The 18621-nt window shown below is 43.0% G+C and overlaps 1 protein-coding gene across 4 annotated transcripts in view; it reads right to left on the bottom strand.

The window, feature by feature from the left end:
- Nucleotides 1-1931: 1931 nt before the first annotated feature.
- The window catches only part of LOC107992695 (cadherin-89D), a 49770-nt gene continuing 33080 nt past the window's right edge, over nt 1932-18621 (bottom strand). For 3 of the 4 annotated variants that reach the window (XM_062082731.1, XM_028664253.2, XM_017048716.3), the window contains exons 5-22: nt 17309-17417; nt 16942-17144; nt 16585-16713; nt 13941-14889; nt 13165-13323; nt 12701-12878; nt 12199-12460; nt 10761-11064; nt 8079-9787; nt 7599-7811; nt 7315-7403; nt 7071-7154; nt 6898-6966; nt 6567-6770; nt 6126-6329; nt 4623-4790; nt 3351-3736; nt 1932-3153 (exon numbers count right to left, since the gene is read on the bottom strand). In XM_062082731.1, coding sequence (XP_061938715.1) covers nt 3122-3153; nt 3351-3736; nt 4623-4790; nt 6126-6329; nt 6567-6770; nt 6898-6966; nt 7071-7154; nt 7315-7403; nt 7599-7811; nt 8079-9787; nt 10761-11064; nt 12199-12460; nt 12701-12878; nt 13165-13323; nt 13941-14889; nt 16585-16713; nt 16942-17144; nt 17309-17417 — 5451 coding nt within the window. In that variant the 3' untranslated portion in view covers nt 1932-3121. The remainder of the gene's footprint in view (nt 3154-3350; nt 3737-4622; nt 4791-6125; nt 6330-6566; nt 6771-6897; nt 6967-7070; nt 7155-7314; nt 7404-7598; nt 7812-8078; nt 9788-10760; nt 11065-12198; nt 12461-12700; nt 12879-13164; nt 13324-13940; nt 14890-16584; nt 16714-16941; nt 17145-17308; nt 17418-18621) is intronic. The other variant, XM_062082732.1, reaches the window with a different exon arrangement.

Raw genomic sequence — 18621 nt, 5'->3', positions numbered from 1 at the left:
GCGTAGCCAGCTTTTGCTTCGGAATTCACCCAAACTCTTTGGAATCGGAGGATGGTTTCAGCTTTGCCTGTCGATTTCGGGTAGATGGAAAACGTAAAAACATTTTGAAAGATGCTCATTTTAAGTAAAACTCTTCCTCCACGCAAGATATATAAAATATATATATATCATTAATCTATTTGGTTAAAAAATTAGAAAAAGAAAAAAAAGTATATTCGTTTGAAGAGAAATGGTACTCGAAGCCATCCTTGTTCCCTCGATTGCTGTTGGAAAAATGGGAGGACGAGGGGAGGGGAGAAGAACGATTCCTTTCCATCGATGCCACGATTCCTCGTCTTTCAATGCCAGTGTCGCCATGGGTCTACCCTTGGTGCGCGAGTTTAAGGAGACCTAGAACGCTCATTTGCAGCCTGCGTTGCAATAGATTCAAGGCCTATTGAACGGCTATAAATCGACGACAACGGGACCAGGAATCTCTCCTCGCGACTCATTTATCCGTAATTAAAAGACCCACGCTGATTTCATTCCCCCTATCTCCGAGAGAGATTCTGAGGGATTCCTAAAGCGCCGATTAATTAAGCTGCTCGAATGTGAAGGTCACCCTTCCTGCAAGCTTCGAGATCGGTACGATGAAAATTCCGTGTGATTGATCGTGATATTTTACCGTTTTTAAATTTCAATCCCGATTCTAACACACGTAAAACTCGTACTAGAAAGCATAAGAAGAAAATAAGAAAATTATTAGCGATGAAATTACCGTCTCTTCTCGATGCGTTTGTGAAAACTGCAAGATTAATTTCGTTATACTTAACTTCTATGTTCGTGTCGTGCCCTCGAATTTCTTCTCATTTGACGACAAAAAGACTTTAATATCTTCGAGAAAATGAGAAATGAGAAACCAAATACGCTAAAACGTGAAAATGTTAAAAGTATTTGTGAATTATTGTTATTCATTTATCGACAATTTTATCTTGCAACAACAAAAATTAATAAATACTAACTTTTATTTTTGCTTTATATTTCTTCTTCTTCTTCTTCTTCTTCTTGTCAATAACGTGACTTCTTTTTCTTTACGTAATCAAAACTAGCACCTATCCTTGGATCGTGGCTGGGAACGAAAGGATTATCAAGTGACATTTAAACGTATCAAGAGCTATACTTCTTAGATTGTATGGAGAAAAGGGAACGAACCTGAATGAAAGAAAAATCGACTCGAAAGTGAACAGTAGGTCAAACTAATGGCGGAGGAATCAAAGGTGAAGGTAAAGGGTGTGCTTTTCATGAGTCACGCTAGATAAGAATATTTACCACAGCCTTGTCCTGAAAGCAAAGATTTTAGATATTAAATAGATGTACCGTCGCGAAGAATAATCGAATAATAAATAATTTACCCGTTACATCAAATTGCTCGAATAATATTTTTATAAATTTTTATAAAAACCTGTGTAAATCCAATTATACATTATATTAATTTTTTTAAGAAAAAAATTCCAAGAATTCATCTAAAACTTACCCTTATGAATTATAATTAAAAGAATAAATGTTGAATAAGTAAATATTTAGATTTACTTTTGGTAAAAACGAGGAATCACTTCTGAAGAATTCTGAAAAGAAAATAAAATAGGATAGAAAGGGAAATGAATTTATTACGAATATACAATACAAGGTTATTAAGCAATCGAAACGAATTGGATTTAAAATTTAATAACGAAAAAAAAAAAAAGAAAAAATCTGATCGAAACAGCTTCTTACGTATCACCAATAGAATCGTAAACGAATAATAAAAAAAAATTCTCTTATCGCTGGAGGGGATGATATCGATTTTATATAAAACTCAAAAGTCCATCGAGGAAAGTAGAAAACTATAATTTGTTACGTTACCACGCGAAATCGTTCGCGGCTGAGAGGAGGTTGAAGTTCGAAACTTTACGTTTTACGATAATTGCCTTTATTAACGATTTATAAAACAGTTATTTTCCTTGGTGACCAATTTCACGATCACGATATAAATTATACATTATTGTTACATACATATGATACACATTCTTTTACAGTCTAGTTGTATTAAACGTAGCGAACTCGTTGGAAAGTTAGCTTTCGAATTATTTTTATGAATGGACGTGGAACGATTCGATTTCCGAAAACTTACGTTACTTATAATTTTTCGTATCAGCTCGATCCAAATTCGATACATTACAATCGAGCATTCCAGAATTGACGATTCAACGTGAATATAACATGTTTGAATTTAATTTAAAATTTAATCACATTGAAATAAAATATCCAACTTTTATTTCGTCTGCAAATCTATATACACAAGGTAAAAATTATTTTATCAACAATATAATAACAATTCTTTAAAGGAATTCTAAGCTTAGATGTTTATATACCATAAAGTTATCGTAATAAAATAAATACTTATGCATATATAATTTCCAGCGATAATTGTACGTTCTTGGATATTCGACGCCATGTTTCCAACAAGTGAAACGTATATCTACTGTACACGAAACATTTTTACATTTGTAGAAGAGAATATTCTTACATTCATAAATAACATAAACGTAGAGAAATAAGAAATAATAATAATAATAATAATAAAGATAGATCTCGATAGAGAATATTTACACGAACGAACGACGAGTATTTTGGTAACGAGATGATGACACAATTTGCGGAAATTTTCACGCGAGAAAAGAAAAGTAACTCGCTTTCTTCTGGAAAGGATATTTCTTCAACAAGAAATTACAACTCTCTGTTCTGCTTGGTTGAAATAAAACGGAATTTTGAAAAATTCGAAATATCTTCTCTTTCTTACGATAATTTGCGTTTCTTTGAAAGATAAAGGATGGAATCTTGAAATCTTGCTCGTATCTATCGTTGACAAACAGATTTTGCAAATTTATTATCATGATTAATGTAAGACGAATCTTTCGGCCTGCTTTCCAACTTAAGCCTACGTGTTGAATGAAGAAATATCCTCACACTGATAAAGTTAAAAGGGAAAATTGTGTATCTACCCTACGGTAAGATAATTGTACGGACAATAAGAAAAACTCATGGCTAGGAAGAATCCTTGTTCCCCATTGAAAGTTTCTCTCTTAAATAAGATTCGTTGTCGTTAATACAGCATGTGGGTGGATCTTGTTACACCTGTGAAACAAAATGAAAATATAGAATGAAGCTACTCTTAAAATATTAATCATCCATTCGTCGAAACTCGATTCTTATCAAAGTAACCAATCTCTTGAGGACTCACTAGCAGTGATCCACGAACAAAAGACCATAGATATGCTATATACTTTTGAACGAAATCCAAAACTCCAGCCATTGAAAGCCGTTGAACTCACCGTGAAGAGGGGAGGCGTTCTGCAAAGAGCTGGACAACGAGATCTCGGTTCCAGGATGCTCGTGTATCACAGTCTCGGTGATATTGTTCTCAGCTTCCGAATGCGCGCGCCGATGCTCGCGCGCCACCCCTCCATCGTTCTTCCGCCTCTTCTCGGTCCCAGCGACGTTGCAGCAACGTTTCTCCCTCTGCAACGTCATCTCGTGGGAGTACATCGATTCACCGTTCGAGAACGAGTTGTATCGCTGCCGCCTCCTGGTTGTTTGGGCCCCTCGTCTCCCCACCACCATGCTCGTCGTCGTCGTCGTCGAGGTGTCGTGGATCCCGCGAGAGATCTCGTTTCCTCTTTCGCGCCGCTGCAGGGACTTTAAAGAGTCCTCGTAGCCGCTGTGAAGAGGCAGGTAGATTCGAGTAGAGTAGAAGTCGAAGAAGAAAGAAGAAGAAGAAGAAAAAAGAGAGACGTAAAGACATCTCGTGGAATGGATTCTCGAACAGCTGGATGATGATGACTGGATGGAACGTTTGGAACCTCTTTTCGTTTTCTCTTTGTTACTTGATCAAGCGTGAAATTAAAATTTCTGAGATAAGCGAGTAAGTGGAAAAGCTGAGACCGTGATTTTTGTTACGCGGTTTAGTTCGCCGTTCATTGTTTGAAATATTTCTGTGGAACATGTGTGTGTGTGTGTGTTTGAGAAAAGGTTGAAGATCGTTCGATGGGTTAATCGATTATGGGTTTCTTTTTTAGAAGATTGAATGAGAGAAAAAGGCGACGATTGCTGTACATGGAGTTAATATTGCTTTTTTAATATTTTGTAATTATTGCGATACGGAAAGCTGGATGGACGTGTTGTAGAAGCTTGAAGATATTTTGTATGCGCGATAGACAAGCGTAGAATAGAGAAGAAGCTAAGGAATTACTTAATTAATTATGCGTATACCTTTGAACACAAATATAAAAATTAGTAAGCAGAGAGATAATTCATCAAAATTGATCCTCCTCGATTAAACAGATAGAAAAATCTAATTCTCGCAAGAGCATCACCCCAACTTCTCAACCTTGCAAAGTGACGTCCAACGAACGAAGCTAAAAGCGCCAAAAATTGACGAATCACCCTCCCCACCCCTCCAACACCTCGATCGTCCTTCTTGTACTTATCCGTTCCACATCTCTCGGACCGATCGATCCCTCCTCTCCCATCCCCAACCCCTACCCCGGCCGAACTCTCTTTTCAATTTAGATAGCACGAATAGCTCCGTAAGTAATTCGACTTACTTGCTGCTCTCGCCGCTCGAGGGGCTGGACGAGTGACTGCAGTGGCAGGAGGCGCGCGCCACGATCCCAGAATCCTGACCGCTGGAATGCAAGGACGTCGCGGATGCCTCCAGGCCTTTCGGGGTCCCCGCCGTCGTTCTCCCGGCGTGCTTACTACAACCGCCCATCCTGCAACCACCAACCCTCTGCCTCTCTAGCATTCGACATCGAAGGATATGGGAATTCCCTGATACAGTATTCCCCCCTCCCCTACAGCAACCCCTCCCCGCCGATATCATGCGGTCACGTAATAAACGCACCAATGCCCCTCTGGCTTTTTTCTTCCCTTTTCTCTTCCTTTTCATCCGCCGCGTATCGCGAGACGTTGGCGTTGTTTGCAGCAAGTTCGCAGGGAGGGGCACGGTGCGTGGTTTCGGGGAGCAGGTCGCTGCTAATGGATTGAAAACGGAGCCGAGAGGAAATCGGCGGCGCTCGAGCTTCTGGTGGGAACCGCGGTTGTTGCGATATTGGATATTGGTTGTTTTGCCGAGTCGAGAATGGATGGGATTGGGATTCGAGCGGTAATTCGAGCGAATGTGTCCTGGGTGGGGCGATGATGCGTTGCGTGTGTGTACGTGTGTGCGTGTTATTTAATTTTAGAGAAGAAGAAAAAGGATTTTGCCGCGATTCGAGTTAAATTTTTCTCTTTATAGTCGAGTCCAATGAGGATATTGATTTCGTTGTGACGCGTGATTTTTGAAAAGGTCTCTTTGGCGAGATCTGCGCGTTATATAAATTTAACACAATGAAACGCTATTTACACGAATTATATTTCAATTACACGCTCATCTCCGTGTTCGATCGTTCGAGCTTGGTGTAAATATCGAATATACGTCGTGTATCGAACTTTTTCTAAATCGTTTACTTTAGAGAATTGTACAATTTCGAAACTGAAGTCCGGCCATAAACGGGCAGTACTACTTACCGATACACCATCATCATTGGCGGCGAAGCCGATATAAACTTTTCAAAACCGCAAAATCATATTTCCTGTCGAAATCTATTTCATATGTTTATTCGCAGGAAAAGAAAAGAGAGAGAAAAAAACAATTTCCTTCGTTGAAATAAACTCCTCCCTCGTACTTTTTTCATTTCTACTCGAATGGATATAAACAGGAATGATAGGAATATTATATTCCTAGCAATATATGAAACTCGAAACTGAAAATTTTCGAAACGTTGAACGCGAAACCGCAGAAGATCTAAACAGGTCGTGCAGAACCGCAAGCGATTCTGCTCAGTTGCGCTCAAATGATTCAATACGGTTTACAATCAAGTCCATCGCTGGTGGACTCTCAACCACGAGGATAAAGGCTGATCTACATCGACGATCGCTCAACGATATAACATAAATCGCGTCTCAGGTTGAAAATATGGTTTAAAAATTACTCTTTAAAAAGGCAAATGCACCATCTGACCATCCAAGTGTAAATCTGTTTCGAATAGTGAACTGAGCAGACTTACGCGTGGAAACGGGCGCAATTAGATCCGTGCTCGCAGATGCTGTGCCGTCTCGGTATGTCGGCGCAGAACGGTTCAGGGTCGTAGTGAAGGCCGTCGACAAAGGTCGGGAACAACGGCGGCTTCTGGAGGGTCGCCGATGGATCTGCCAAAGCGAAACCAATCGGGCTGGTGGTCGAGAACATCGCTTTCTCTCGACGTCTGCGACTAACCGACAAAATTTAAGCAATCACGGTTTAGAACGAATTGGCATTTGATTGGCTGGTATTCGATAGAAGTTGGAAAGAGACCGATGGACGTGTTCTCGCTGGAAACTTAATTTCCGACGAGAAGAATAATTCGAATTATTCTGCAATGTTATTGTTATTAAATTTTCGAAAATGACAATTGCTCGAATTGTTTAAAATTGGAAAAATTCTATCCACGCGTCTAATATCTCCTTACCGTTTGCTTCTGCGAACGCACGTGATACAAAGGGCGGTGACGAGGGCGCCCACAAAGATGACACAGCCGAGCATCACCACAGCCACTTCCAAAGTGGATAGCAGGTAACGTTGATTACCCTGACGAGGAGAGCTTCCGGCAATGTCCAGGACACCGTACTCGTCCAACTCCCGCTTGATTTCCGTTTTCTTTGTGTTGAACACGCTGGAACAACGCGTATAATTAACTGATCACCGCGCGATGTCTTCTATCGTCTTCTTCATTATCTTTTTTTTTTATTAAACGATACGATGCGCGATTATTACAGTGATTATAAAGTTGGATAACTTACTTGTGCAACGTATCCATGTCTATCATAACGTTTAAATGAGGATCGATTGCGTAAAGATAAACGTCGGTGCTGCGAAACAGGAAATATAGAAAAAAAAAAAAATATATATAGAATAGAAGGAATTTTAATTTTCCTTTCGAGATATTTTTTTAAAAATCTTATTCGTCACTTACGACGTTGCGTCGATCAAATTTTTTTCAATGTGTGGCTCTAGTTTCCTCACTCGAACGTCGAAACCCGTCACGTTGTGCAATACCCTGAAATCGAGTTAAAATTCTTACACGAGATGAAGATATGTAAATAAATTCCGCTTACATTCCAATGATCTTGATCTCGAGTTAATTTGTAAAGAACACTCGGATATTTATCTCTTTCAATTCCGAAAATTGATCCGAATATCGAAATGGATGAACTCACGCGGTGATATTCTCAAGTTGCGGCTCAACGTCCATCGGTCTTCGACCAACCACCATCACCACTTGCTTCTGATCATCCAGGATGTACACCTTTCGACAAATATCACGCTCGGATAAATAAATAATTGAATAAAATTTACGTTCGACGTTTGAATTTTTTTTAATCGAATCGATCGACTTTTCATCACTTTTACGATTCAATTAGCTAAAAGAATATATAATTTTATAATTGAAATTGCAAGAGTTTCTTTTTTTTGGACGAGAAATCAAAGAAGGAAGAGTTACAAAAACGTTGGCGATGCTGCTGCGACCGTTCTCAGCTCCTCTTCTGTCGGTGGCCTTGACGTCGAACCCGAAAACGCGTCCAGCATCACGGCCGAAACTCGCCACAGATCGTACTTGACCGCTCAGTGGGTCAATGGCGAATCGTGGCGCGTCCTCCCGCCCGAGAATTTGATACCGGATCTCGGCGTTTGCTCCCTCGTCCGGGTCTTCCGCCTGATCGTAACGATTTATTATTCGATTATGCCTCTCTCTTTTCTCTATTTCGTTTATGAATTTTTTTTAAATCAAAGAAGAAACCTCGAAAGAAATGCTAATGGAATTCTAAAAATTCTATTTCTGAAAGTTTTATAATTTGTTTCTCTAATTGAATTAGAGAACTCGATCGCATTACCGTACAAAACACGCGTTTTTGCAACGAACGAGAAAGAAGACAAATTATTCCATTATTGGAGGCTCAAAAAATAGGTTTTAAAAACCAACCTCCACTTTGACGACCTCGTACCCGTAATGGGCGGTAGTCGGTATGGCGGCCAGGATGGGGCGGCCCTTCGACTTGAATCTGGGCGCGTTGTCGTTCACGTCCTTCACCCTGACCACGACTCTGGCCTCGTTAGGGGCCAAACCGTTCAGCCTTTCGCCGACCACCGGGTAAATCATGACCGGCATCCCTCTGCCGATCTTCACCCTGTCCACCCTCACCTTAGCCTCGTATCGATCGTTCACCTCCCGATCCACGCCCGTCGTCAGATACAACGAGCCGTTCCTCGGGTCGACGGAGAAGAGTTGTCGCGCCTTCGTCTCATCCGCAACGATGCTGTACCGTACGTGCTCGTCCCATGCGCGATCGTCGGCCAGCTCCAACCGGGCGACCAACACGGGCACCTCCACGTTCTCCTCGACCTCCACTTCGTAGTAACGGTGTTTGAACGAGGGTGCCCTCTCAGTCTCCGTCTCTTCCTCGCCCTCGTCCTCGTTCGACACGGCGACGATCACCGCCGCCGTTGACGTGAGGCTGACAGGAGACCCCAGATCGCTAGCGGTTACCAGTAATCTGTGGCTTCTTTGCCTCTCGTAATCCAAATTACCGATAACCGTGATCACGCCTTCCTTGCTGTCGATGGCGAACCACTGCTTCTCCACCTTCCCCGGATGATTCAGGTCGAACAGGATCAGACCGTTCCCGTTCCCGGCAAAGTCAGAGTCGTTGGCGCACACCCTGATCACTCGGCTGCCTATAGGGCTGTTCTCGAGGACGGAGGCATGGTAGACGGGGAGGGGATCTCCGTTTTCGTCCCTCTCGATCTCGTCGTAATCGTGGAACACGGGTGGATTGTCGTTTACGTCCAACACGTTCACCTCCACCTCGACGGTGGAGCTCAATCTCGGGACGCCGTTGTCTCGAGCCGTGACAAGGAGGCGGTGAACAGGTACGGTCTCCCTGTCGAGGGTACCCGTCACCCTGATTATCCCCTCCCTAGAGCCGACCTCGAAGATCCTGGACACGTTTCCAAGCCTGCTCGAATCTTGTTTCGTCGTCAACTCGTAAGTGACGTTCGCGTTCCCTCCGTGATCCGCGTCCACGGCTCGAACGGTGCCCAAAGTGTACCCTTTGTAAGTGCCCTCGGCTACGTCGAACGTGTACCAAGATTTGTCGAAGCTAGGGGGATGATCGTTCACGTCGACCACGTGAATCCTGATGGTAATATTGTCCAACAGTCCCCCGGGATCTTTGGCCAGGGCTAGGAAACGTACATCGCTTTCGGCGATCAGTCCCCTGGCCACCGATATCTCGGCCGACCTCGGATCCAGATGGAAGTATCTACGGTTGCCGGCCTCGAGTCGCGATTCAACGTCGTCGCCGGAAACCGTCTCGTTCACCAGGCTGTACGTTATCGCCGCGTTCGTTCCCTCGTCCTTGTCCTCGGCGAGGAGTCGTATTATCGGCGCCCCGATCGTCGCGTTTTCCGGCACGAGAAGAAGGGGCGAGCGACGGGCGCTCGGTGGTTGATTTCCTGTCCCGGTGTCGTCCGTATCAGGCACGTCGTTCCCTTCGATCGACGCCTCGGTATCGGCCTCGTTCGAGACGCGAACACCCTGCTCCGGGAGCACGATCATGCGGATAAAAACGGGAGAATTGTCGTTCACGTCGGTCACCGTTATCCTCAGGCTCGCTTCGGAGGTTAGACCGCCTGTAAAAATGGCGCGATGAGAACGACGAGCGAATATTTATTCAAGCGGAATATTTGTATAAGAGGGAATCTATATTGTATATTGGACCGTGCATTCGTTACATTTGTCTGCTTGAAAATAAAAAAACTACGTTAGTTCGATATGAGCGTTCAAAGTTTCAACAGCGGAGAGATTACGAATGGAAAGAAATTTTCTGTTTGCCTGTCTGAAATTTGATATAGTCGATCAACTTAAACGCGAGTGAGACAATGATAGATAGAGTACGTGAAGAAAAAAATTACTGCTATCTTTACAGGATATATCTCGGGAACCGGAAGTCGTATCAGGATAAATGAAAGGGTATTTTAAAGAGCAAGGATGCTCTTTCCAACGATCTTTCGTCCATTGACCTAGGATTATTATCTTCGAAGTTATAGCGGTTTAAATTTTTCCTAATTTTAATCGAATTTCTAAGGTATATTGGCGATAACTCGTGCAAAGTCCGTATGTGACAAGGATGGAAATAGTAAACGATTAAAAATTATCCTTTTCTTTACACGAGAATATCTTGGGAACCGGAAGTCGTATCAGGATAAATGAAAGGGTATTTTAAAGAGCAAGGATGCTCTTTCCAACGATCTTTCGTCCATTGACCTAGGATTATTATCTTCGAAGTTATAGCGGTTTTTTTTATTGAGTTTCTAAGGTATGTTAGAGAAGAATGGAGATGGTTAATGGTTAAAAATTACCCTTTTCTTTATACGAAAACCATAAATGGTATCAAGATAAATCAAAAAGCATTTTAAAGAGTAAACTTTCCATAGAATTATAACGATTAAAATTTTTTCTTAATTTTATACTCAATTATATACTTCACATAATGAAATTCAAAGGAATTATTATCTTTGCACTTGCATCTCGTATATTTGTATATGCAAGCATCGAAACTTGCCGTTTGGATAAACTCAAGTTCCTCGAGAAAAGATGTCTTACCATTGTCTTTAGCAACGATGGTGAAACTATAGTTTGCTCTCGCCTCTCTGTCCAACGTACGATCATCGATTCCTTCGAAGTACACCAAACCCGTGGTTGGATGGATTCTAAACAACTCGCTTCCCTCGCCGTGAAGAGTGAAGACAAAGTTCTGATTGATACCCTCGTCTTTGTCGGTAGCCGTAATGGGAATCGATAAGTTCACTTTCGTTCCGGGTGGACTGTTCTCCGTGATTCGCCCTTCGTATAACGGGGACGTGAATTCTGGCGCATGATCGTTTTCATCAAGAACGATCACGCTTACCTAAAGTGAAATTTATTAAATTGTTTTCAACGCAATTCTTTTCAAATTCGAAATAGATAAACTTTATGGGATTTTTGTGGAAAATATTTTCAAAATGAAAATGTTTGCGATTCACGTCTTCGAGAAAGGAATTTTATCCTTGAAATAAAAGTGATTTTAATACGCTGTGTGTGGAATAATTGTTGTGGAGTATTTTACTTGGAATTTAAATATTCGTGCAGCATCGCATTAACCGTTAAGTATGTACAAATGTTAACGAACTAGGTCTCGTAAATAAGTGTTTTAAATATTACTCAACACGAGTGTCGCGTTAAATCTTTCGAATGCACGCGAGCACGTTGCGAAAGTCGAATTTACGCGCGCGAAAGATCCTTGAACCGGGCCTTCGTTCGAATTTTTAAATTAAAAAATTTTTAAACATTATTTCCCACATGCTTGGAACTTTTAATATTCCAAAAGTTGAATCCGCAAACATTATTGCAGCTCGAGGACGACATTCTCGACATCCTATTGAAATTCTAATAAATGAGATGATTAGAGTAATTTTTCATAGTTCATTTTCTAGTTGCTTTTCGAAAAAGTATAACAAATTTCTCAACTTCAAAATTCTTTCTCGTGGCATTTCAACAAATATTTCAATGAAATGAACTATATTTATTAAAATATATTTAAAAAAAGGAGAAATCTTAAAAATACGTCTTTCTAAATAAATAAAAAGTGAAAAAATTCCAAGTCAATCATAGAACTGATCGTCTCAAAAGTAATATTTTGCCTATGCTATTAAAATAACAAACTAACATCCAAAAATTCCAAGCGAATTGAATCAAAAACAGATCGTACAACTTTTAGGCTCGCACATTTATCGAAATATATTTAAAATGAAAAGAAATCTCAAAATAGACTACTTATACCTTTGCCTATGCTATTAAAAGAATTAGAGGAAATTACTATTAGAGGAATATGCCAATCATCCAAGAATCGATAGTCATTTCTTATCCATATAAAGAACACACACGCTCCATCCTCGAGAAAGCTCTCCGACAAAAGTGGCATCCCTGCCAATACGAAACACTTGACCACTACAAGCGTCCACCAATGGAACCTGCTGATAAATTAATTACCAATAAGGCTTACTTGGAAAACGCCAACGCCTCGCGGGCTCTCCGCAATCACCGTGATGCTGTAATTCTGCCTGGTCTCACGGTCGAGGCCCTTGGGCGCGTACAGGGCGCCATCCTCCGTGATCGAGATGTCGGGCACATCCTGCTGATTGACGATAAAGAAGCGAGTGGCTGGCGTGGCCGAGCCAGTCCCATTCTGCGGAAGTATTTGGCCGATGTACGCGCCAGCCATGTTCTCTCTCGCGTGGAACACCAGTGGGGCGGTGGTCGTTCCCCTGCAATCAACGGACGTCGACTTTTCGACGAGCAAACAAACGGAATCTCGCCGGGTCGGCGACTCTCCGACCTTTCGAGATCGAATCGAGACGATTTTAATTTTACTGGCCACGTTATTGGGACCTGGCAAGAGTTGATTACGAGAACTCTGTCAGGTATTGGTATTCTCTCATCAAAATTTAGGGAGGCCAATTGCATTAGATTAGATAAATGTACGGTGAATAGTATGGTCTGAATACCTGGTGAATATGCCTCGCTCGTCATTAGGATCGACCACGTGGATGGACACGTTGGTGATCAGCATCAGATCCCGTTCGTCGGTAACTATTGCCTCGAAATCGTAGATCGATCGGTCGAATCTTTCGATTTCCTCGACCACCGTGATCGTACCCGAGCGTTCCTCCACCGCGAACGGCACTGAAATTCGATGTATGCAGCACGTGGCGCGTATTACAGGATATTCTGGACGGCGGATAGATTAGCCTGTTACAAGCTTATTGGATCGTTAGAGCATCAGCATCGGTTCGTAATGAGAATTTTATTATCGAGGCGATCTAAACCAAAACACGAAGGAAACGTAATTTTCTCGCGAGTGAAGCGAGCGAAAGGGAAGGTTGATTCTTAAAACTACAAGATATCATCGCTCGTACGAGTCAAAAATTTTCGGAGTGTTAACGACCTGTTGCTCGATTAATTTACGTACCACCCTCCTCGTAGCTGTGCAAGAGGTCGTAGATCAGGTCGTTGGTCTTCACGGCGTCGTTCAAGCGTATTTGGCCGACGCTGGTGCCGACCGGCACGTTGGCACCCACCCAAAATTCGTAAGGGGCGCCCACGAAATCCGGCTCCAACGATTCCGGCCCTGCGACGAAAGGGAAAAGGATTCTCAAGAAGTCGAAACGGTCGGAACGATCGAAGGGGATCGTTTAGACCGCGATAAAAATATCGTTTCACGGTGCGTGGAACGCCTCTTGCGAGTGAAAATATTTCAGGATTTTCTTTGTCCCGGCGTATGTAACGCGTTCGTGGAACGTATCTCCTCGCGATACGAGCAGAATATTTCCCACGGTTGACGAAACGCGTTTTATGGATCTTCGTGACTGGTGTAGAAAGCGGAAGATAGCATATCGAACTATCGTACAATTTTCACGTTAAATTTTGAAAAAAATTGCGAAGAAATTACAAGTTTAAAGTAGAATTCGAATTAAGATAATAGTATTAAATAAACTAATATCAGTTACGAAGTCACATCATTGAACGTGGTAAGAACTTTAGTATCTAGAGATCATTACAAATACATTGATATCCTGAATGAAAATTTAAAAGAATGGACTAGCCTCCCAGACAATAATCTAACAGAAAATTCGTGGAGTGTATCAGATGCAGAAGATTGACAAAAACTTGTTAAAAGCAGGACGGTTACAATACCGATTGTTCTTTTCGTCTTTAGATCTGTCCACTTAATTTCCTTCCGCTTACCATCCGATCTGAACACATCCACGGTGACCACGGCGAGGGAGAGCCTCCTCTCGCTCGGGTTGGCCGGTTGGTCGGCAGCCTCGACGAAGATCGCGTGCCTCCCCTCGAGAATCGGGCTCTCGGACACCGCGATCGTGCCCGTGGCCTCGTCCACCGTGAACGGAGGCGTCCTCGCGGTCGAGTTGCCCGGCTTCTGCAGCCTGTACCTGACCATCCCGTTGGGGCCCAGGTCGTCGTCGACCGCGTGCACCTGGCCGAGCACCGTGCCCACCTTCGAGTCGCTCCTCGCGACCAACTCGTACAGATTTCCGGGCACGAAGATCGGGTTGTTGTCGTTCGCGTCGAGCAGCGTCACGTCGACGTCCACCGAGGAGGAGCCGTTTCGAGGGACCACGCTCGGCCTTCTCTCGACGGCGACCACCCTCATCCTCAACCGATCCCTCCTTTCCCTGTCGAGGACCGACTGGTCCCTCACGGTCAACCAGCCGGTTCTCGCGTCCACCGAGAACGCGCCCGACGGGTCCACCAGCTCGTAGTCGAACTGGCCGTTCTCCCCCTGATCCCTGTCGCGGGCTATCACCTGGAGCACGCTGAACCCGTTCGGCAAATTCTCCACGATGCTGATGTTGTACAGGTCCACCTCGAACTCGGGCAGGTTGTCGTTCAGATCGAGCACCTCGACCTCGACCCTAGCCACGCCCGATCTGAGGGGGTTGTCCACTTGGGAGGCGTGGATCTGCAGGGCGAACGTGTTCGAGGGCAAGTTTCGCTCGGCGTCCAGGTCGATGGCACGCTTCAGGTAAAGGGTGCCGTTCTTCGGGTCCAGGTGGAAGAAACCTCGCTCGTTCCCCGACGCAATGTCGTAGCGGATGGCCGTGTCTATGTCGCGGTCGCAGTCGGTCGCTTGGATCGGCGTGGAGAAGTTGATCCGGACGAAGATCGGCTGCTCCTGTTCGAATGGAATCGTTCAGAGATCGACTTGGGAAATGTTACTGGGGATTGGAAATTGAGAAGCTCGAAATTACAGCGTTGACGAATCAACGCGATTAAATCCGAGATTATGCGCGATAATGCAGTTTTATTTAATTTTCATAAATCGATACGAAAACAATATCCTTGGACGATCTTCGAGCTCTTCGACGTCGTCTGATTCGACCAATTTAATCACCTCTCCAATTTAATCACCCAAGCCACATTAGAAACCCTCTTACGAACTCTCGAACTCAATTACACTCGTGAGCCACTTGGACTCGCAATCAGCTCAATATCTCTAGCAAAATCCATGCAAACACCTTCGTCTTCGTCTTGAAAGCCGCACGTTTGTCCCAAAAAATACATACATGGATACACGCACGCGATATCGTGCAAATCGAGGATGAAAGTCAATTACCAAGCGTTACTCTCGAGTTAAAATGGAATAAATCTCGTGGAACGAGTCGAGGCGAGTCGCATTGCTGGAAAGTCGAACGAGCAGCGATAAATATCGCGTCGTGCCTTACCGCCAACGTTTCTCTCCCTTGCTGCAAAGAAAGGTTTACACTTCAAGGTTCCCCGTCCAAGAAAGTATCGACCCCCGACATTCCCCGCGTTATGTGGAACAGGCCAAGACACGGGAAAACAATTTCTTTTTTCTCAATTGCTGGATCCGTGATAACAACGACGATAATATCGATTCGTGGCAGGCAATAGCATCTTTCCTTTCAGAAAAATCGAAAGAAAGAGGAATTCGGCGATGGATTTTAGAAGAAGGAGAAAAGGAAAAACGAATGTCGTGGAAGCTACGGCTCGATGGTTACGTAGAAAGTCCGTTCCGTGATTCTTCCTCCATTGACGATCGTTCAAAGTCGCGGTTTGACGCGGTCATTGCCGGCGGATATACGCGTTTCGTCCGAAACTTCACGCTTTTCTCGGTGGAAAGAAAGTGGCTGAAAATATACGAACGAGAAGAACGGGACGCTTTGATTAAATTTTCAGCCCAAATCCAATTTTTTCTGAAAAAAATCCCCGCAAAACATAAAATCGATGAATAATTACGAGAGTGTGTCCGTATTCCGTGTGTACATGAAATTTTTGAGAAGACAGCGGAGAAAGTCAACGTTTCGAAGAGTCGTTAATCTTTCAACAGACTTCCTCCTTTATCCAAATGTGTTTATCCGCTTTAACGAGAAAACAAGACGAGTCTTTTTTTTTTCTTATCATATTTCATTATTACAACGCACGATGTGTAAATAAACGAAAGGATTACTTTTAACTTTATTGGATACAGGATGCATGGATCAGATACGTACGATTCTTTCACGATTGTGCAATCGACATAATCTTGGCAACGCGTTTAGTTATAAACCGTTCAATTACAGTCCGTGATATTACACTTGTACCTCATAATTTCCATTCTGGTGCAATTGCAACAACCGATTAAATCGAATAATTTTTCGCAAAATCTTTCACAATCGACAAGTTGTTCGACCGCTGTGTTAAGAATTTACGCATTTATTTCGAAAAAGAAAGAAAAAGCAAAGATTAATCGTTAAATAATGAACAAGCTCCGCTTCGAAATGCTATAAAAATCGAATTTTTCATACGAGATTAATAATCGCTTGCAAAATAAAAGAAAACAACTTTTGTAAAAAAAGAAAACGCTCACCGGCATCGGATAGAACTCGTAAATCTTCGCTTTGTACACGTCTCTGGTGAATTTCGGATCGAGATCGTCGTTGTCCAATATCGTTATCCTCACTGTTGTGTTGGTGGTCCTGGCCGGCGCCCCACGATCCTGAAACGCAGACAATCTCATTGTGACCAGAAATTACCTCGCAATATACACGTGTACATATCAAATCTTCATCGATAACGCTCATTCGACCCAAGATTAGATTCCTAATCCTGGCCCAACTTGAAAGAGATTGTAGAGATAAAGAAATGTAATAATCAGACATGTTAATAATTAGACCTCGAATTTGAAGCAATGGTGGACAAATGCGAGGAAAGAACGGTCGCTTACCGTGGCTGCGACGATCAACGTGAACTCGCGGTCGCCGTTGTCGTAGTCCACCGGCTCGCGGAGTATGAGAGCGGTTCTGTGGCCGGATTCGAGCGAAAATTTGCCTTCCTCGTTGCCTTTCACTATCGCATAATGCACGTCGCTGTTCGGCGTGTTCGGTTTGTCTCCGTCCACTGCGTGTATCCCTCGAAATATCGTCACGCCTGTCGAATTTTTGGATAAATCTCGCTTCAGAATTTTTGCGATCAATTACCTAATTATTAAGCTCTCATCGTTCGAACGATCTCACGTCTTTCTCCATTAAAAATCACTATGTCTTGTATATTTGCAAAGGAAATGGAAAATGGAAAATGTATACATATCTCACCGACTGGAGTAAGCTCGTCCACGGTTACGTGATAAGGCGCATCGACAAATTGCGGGGCATGATCGTTTATGTCTTCCACGTAGACCGTCACCGACAGGTGCGACGTAACCTACGAGCAAAAACGTTAAAATGTGCTGCGCGCGCAACAGCTTCGAGCCTCTATCCCTCGCATCTAATATTACACGGCATTCCTCCACTCGATGCTTGTACTTTTCATACTCGATTATTTCTGGTAGCGCGTATCGCGTTATTCGAGATAGGAACGAATCAATTATCGCAGCTGGCCACGAAAAAGGAATTTATACGCGTGCTGTGTCGTTCATTGCAGCGTCTTTTCAAGGATAGGTCAAAGATAAATGTATCTTTAACTGACCGATTTCTTCTCGATATGACAAATCTTCGATTAATTTTCTTGTTCGAACATTTCGAAACGAAGAAAAGAGAAAGAGGAAAGTAAATTTCAGAGAGACGAACAACGATGAAACACGATCAGCACGAGGAACCGTTGTTTTTACGGTATCGTTCGTGTGGTCGATCGAACAGATCCTCTCCTTTTCCACCTGGAGAATCTTTCCCCCCCTCCTCGATTCTATTTAATATCATCGGTCATGCGGAGACGCGTAACAGTATTACTCGAGATTTATTCGTTGAGATTGCATTAACGCATGAAAACGTCCGATCGAGCGATTAAAAAAGGGAGAAAGGGGAGGGGAAAGAGGAGGATCAAACAACGGTACTGCGTACGTACGTTCCTCCAGTTTTATTGCATACTTGTGCAAAACGTTGCGAGCTGGAAGCTCGCCTCTACGATGCTAACGGATTAATTTCGAAAGCGCTTAAGAGAGGATGAAACATATGTTTTTAGCCGGAGTTGCGAAACACGAGGTTTTCGAGCGTTGATTAAAAAGCTAAATGGAAATGCACGTACGCTGCCGCGGAAGTTTACCTTCGGCCTTTTTTCCCTTCGCTGTTAATTCGAAATTAATGCCACGAATCTGAATACACAGTTTGATCGATGCATTCACTTTTTACACATTTCGCGGAGATTGCCCGTTTGATAAATTCTCTCTGATAAAACGTTCTAACAATTTTTCTCTCTCTTTTAGATTCTTCGATTCTTTGCGAGAATGTTTTATGGAGGGGAAAGATTCCATCGTTGAAATGAGAATTTGAAATTTTAATCGATGAACCGACAAAATTGTAACGAACGAAGAAAGATAAGCTCAAAGTATCTATTTAATTTGGAAGGTTTTAGATATTTCATAATTGAAATTAGCAAATCAGTTGCAAGAATTTTAATTACTTTAAAATAA

Source organism: Apis cerana, linkage group LG12, assembly GCF_029169275.1.
Source record: "Apis cerana isolate GH-2021 linkage group LG12, AcerK_1.0, whole genome shotgun sequence".
Classification (NCBI taxonomy): Eukaryota; Metazoa; Arthropoda; class Insecta; order Hymenoptera; family Apidae; genus Apis; species Apis cerana.
This window is presented reverse-complemented; position numbering and strand designations above follow the sequence as displayed.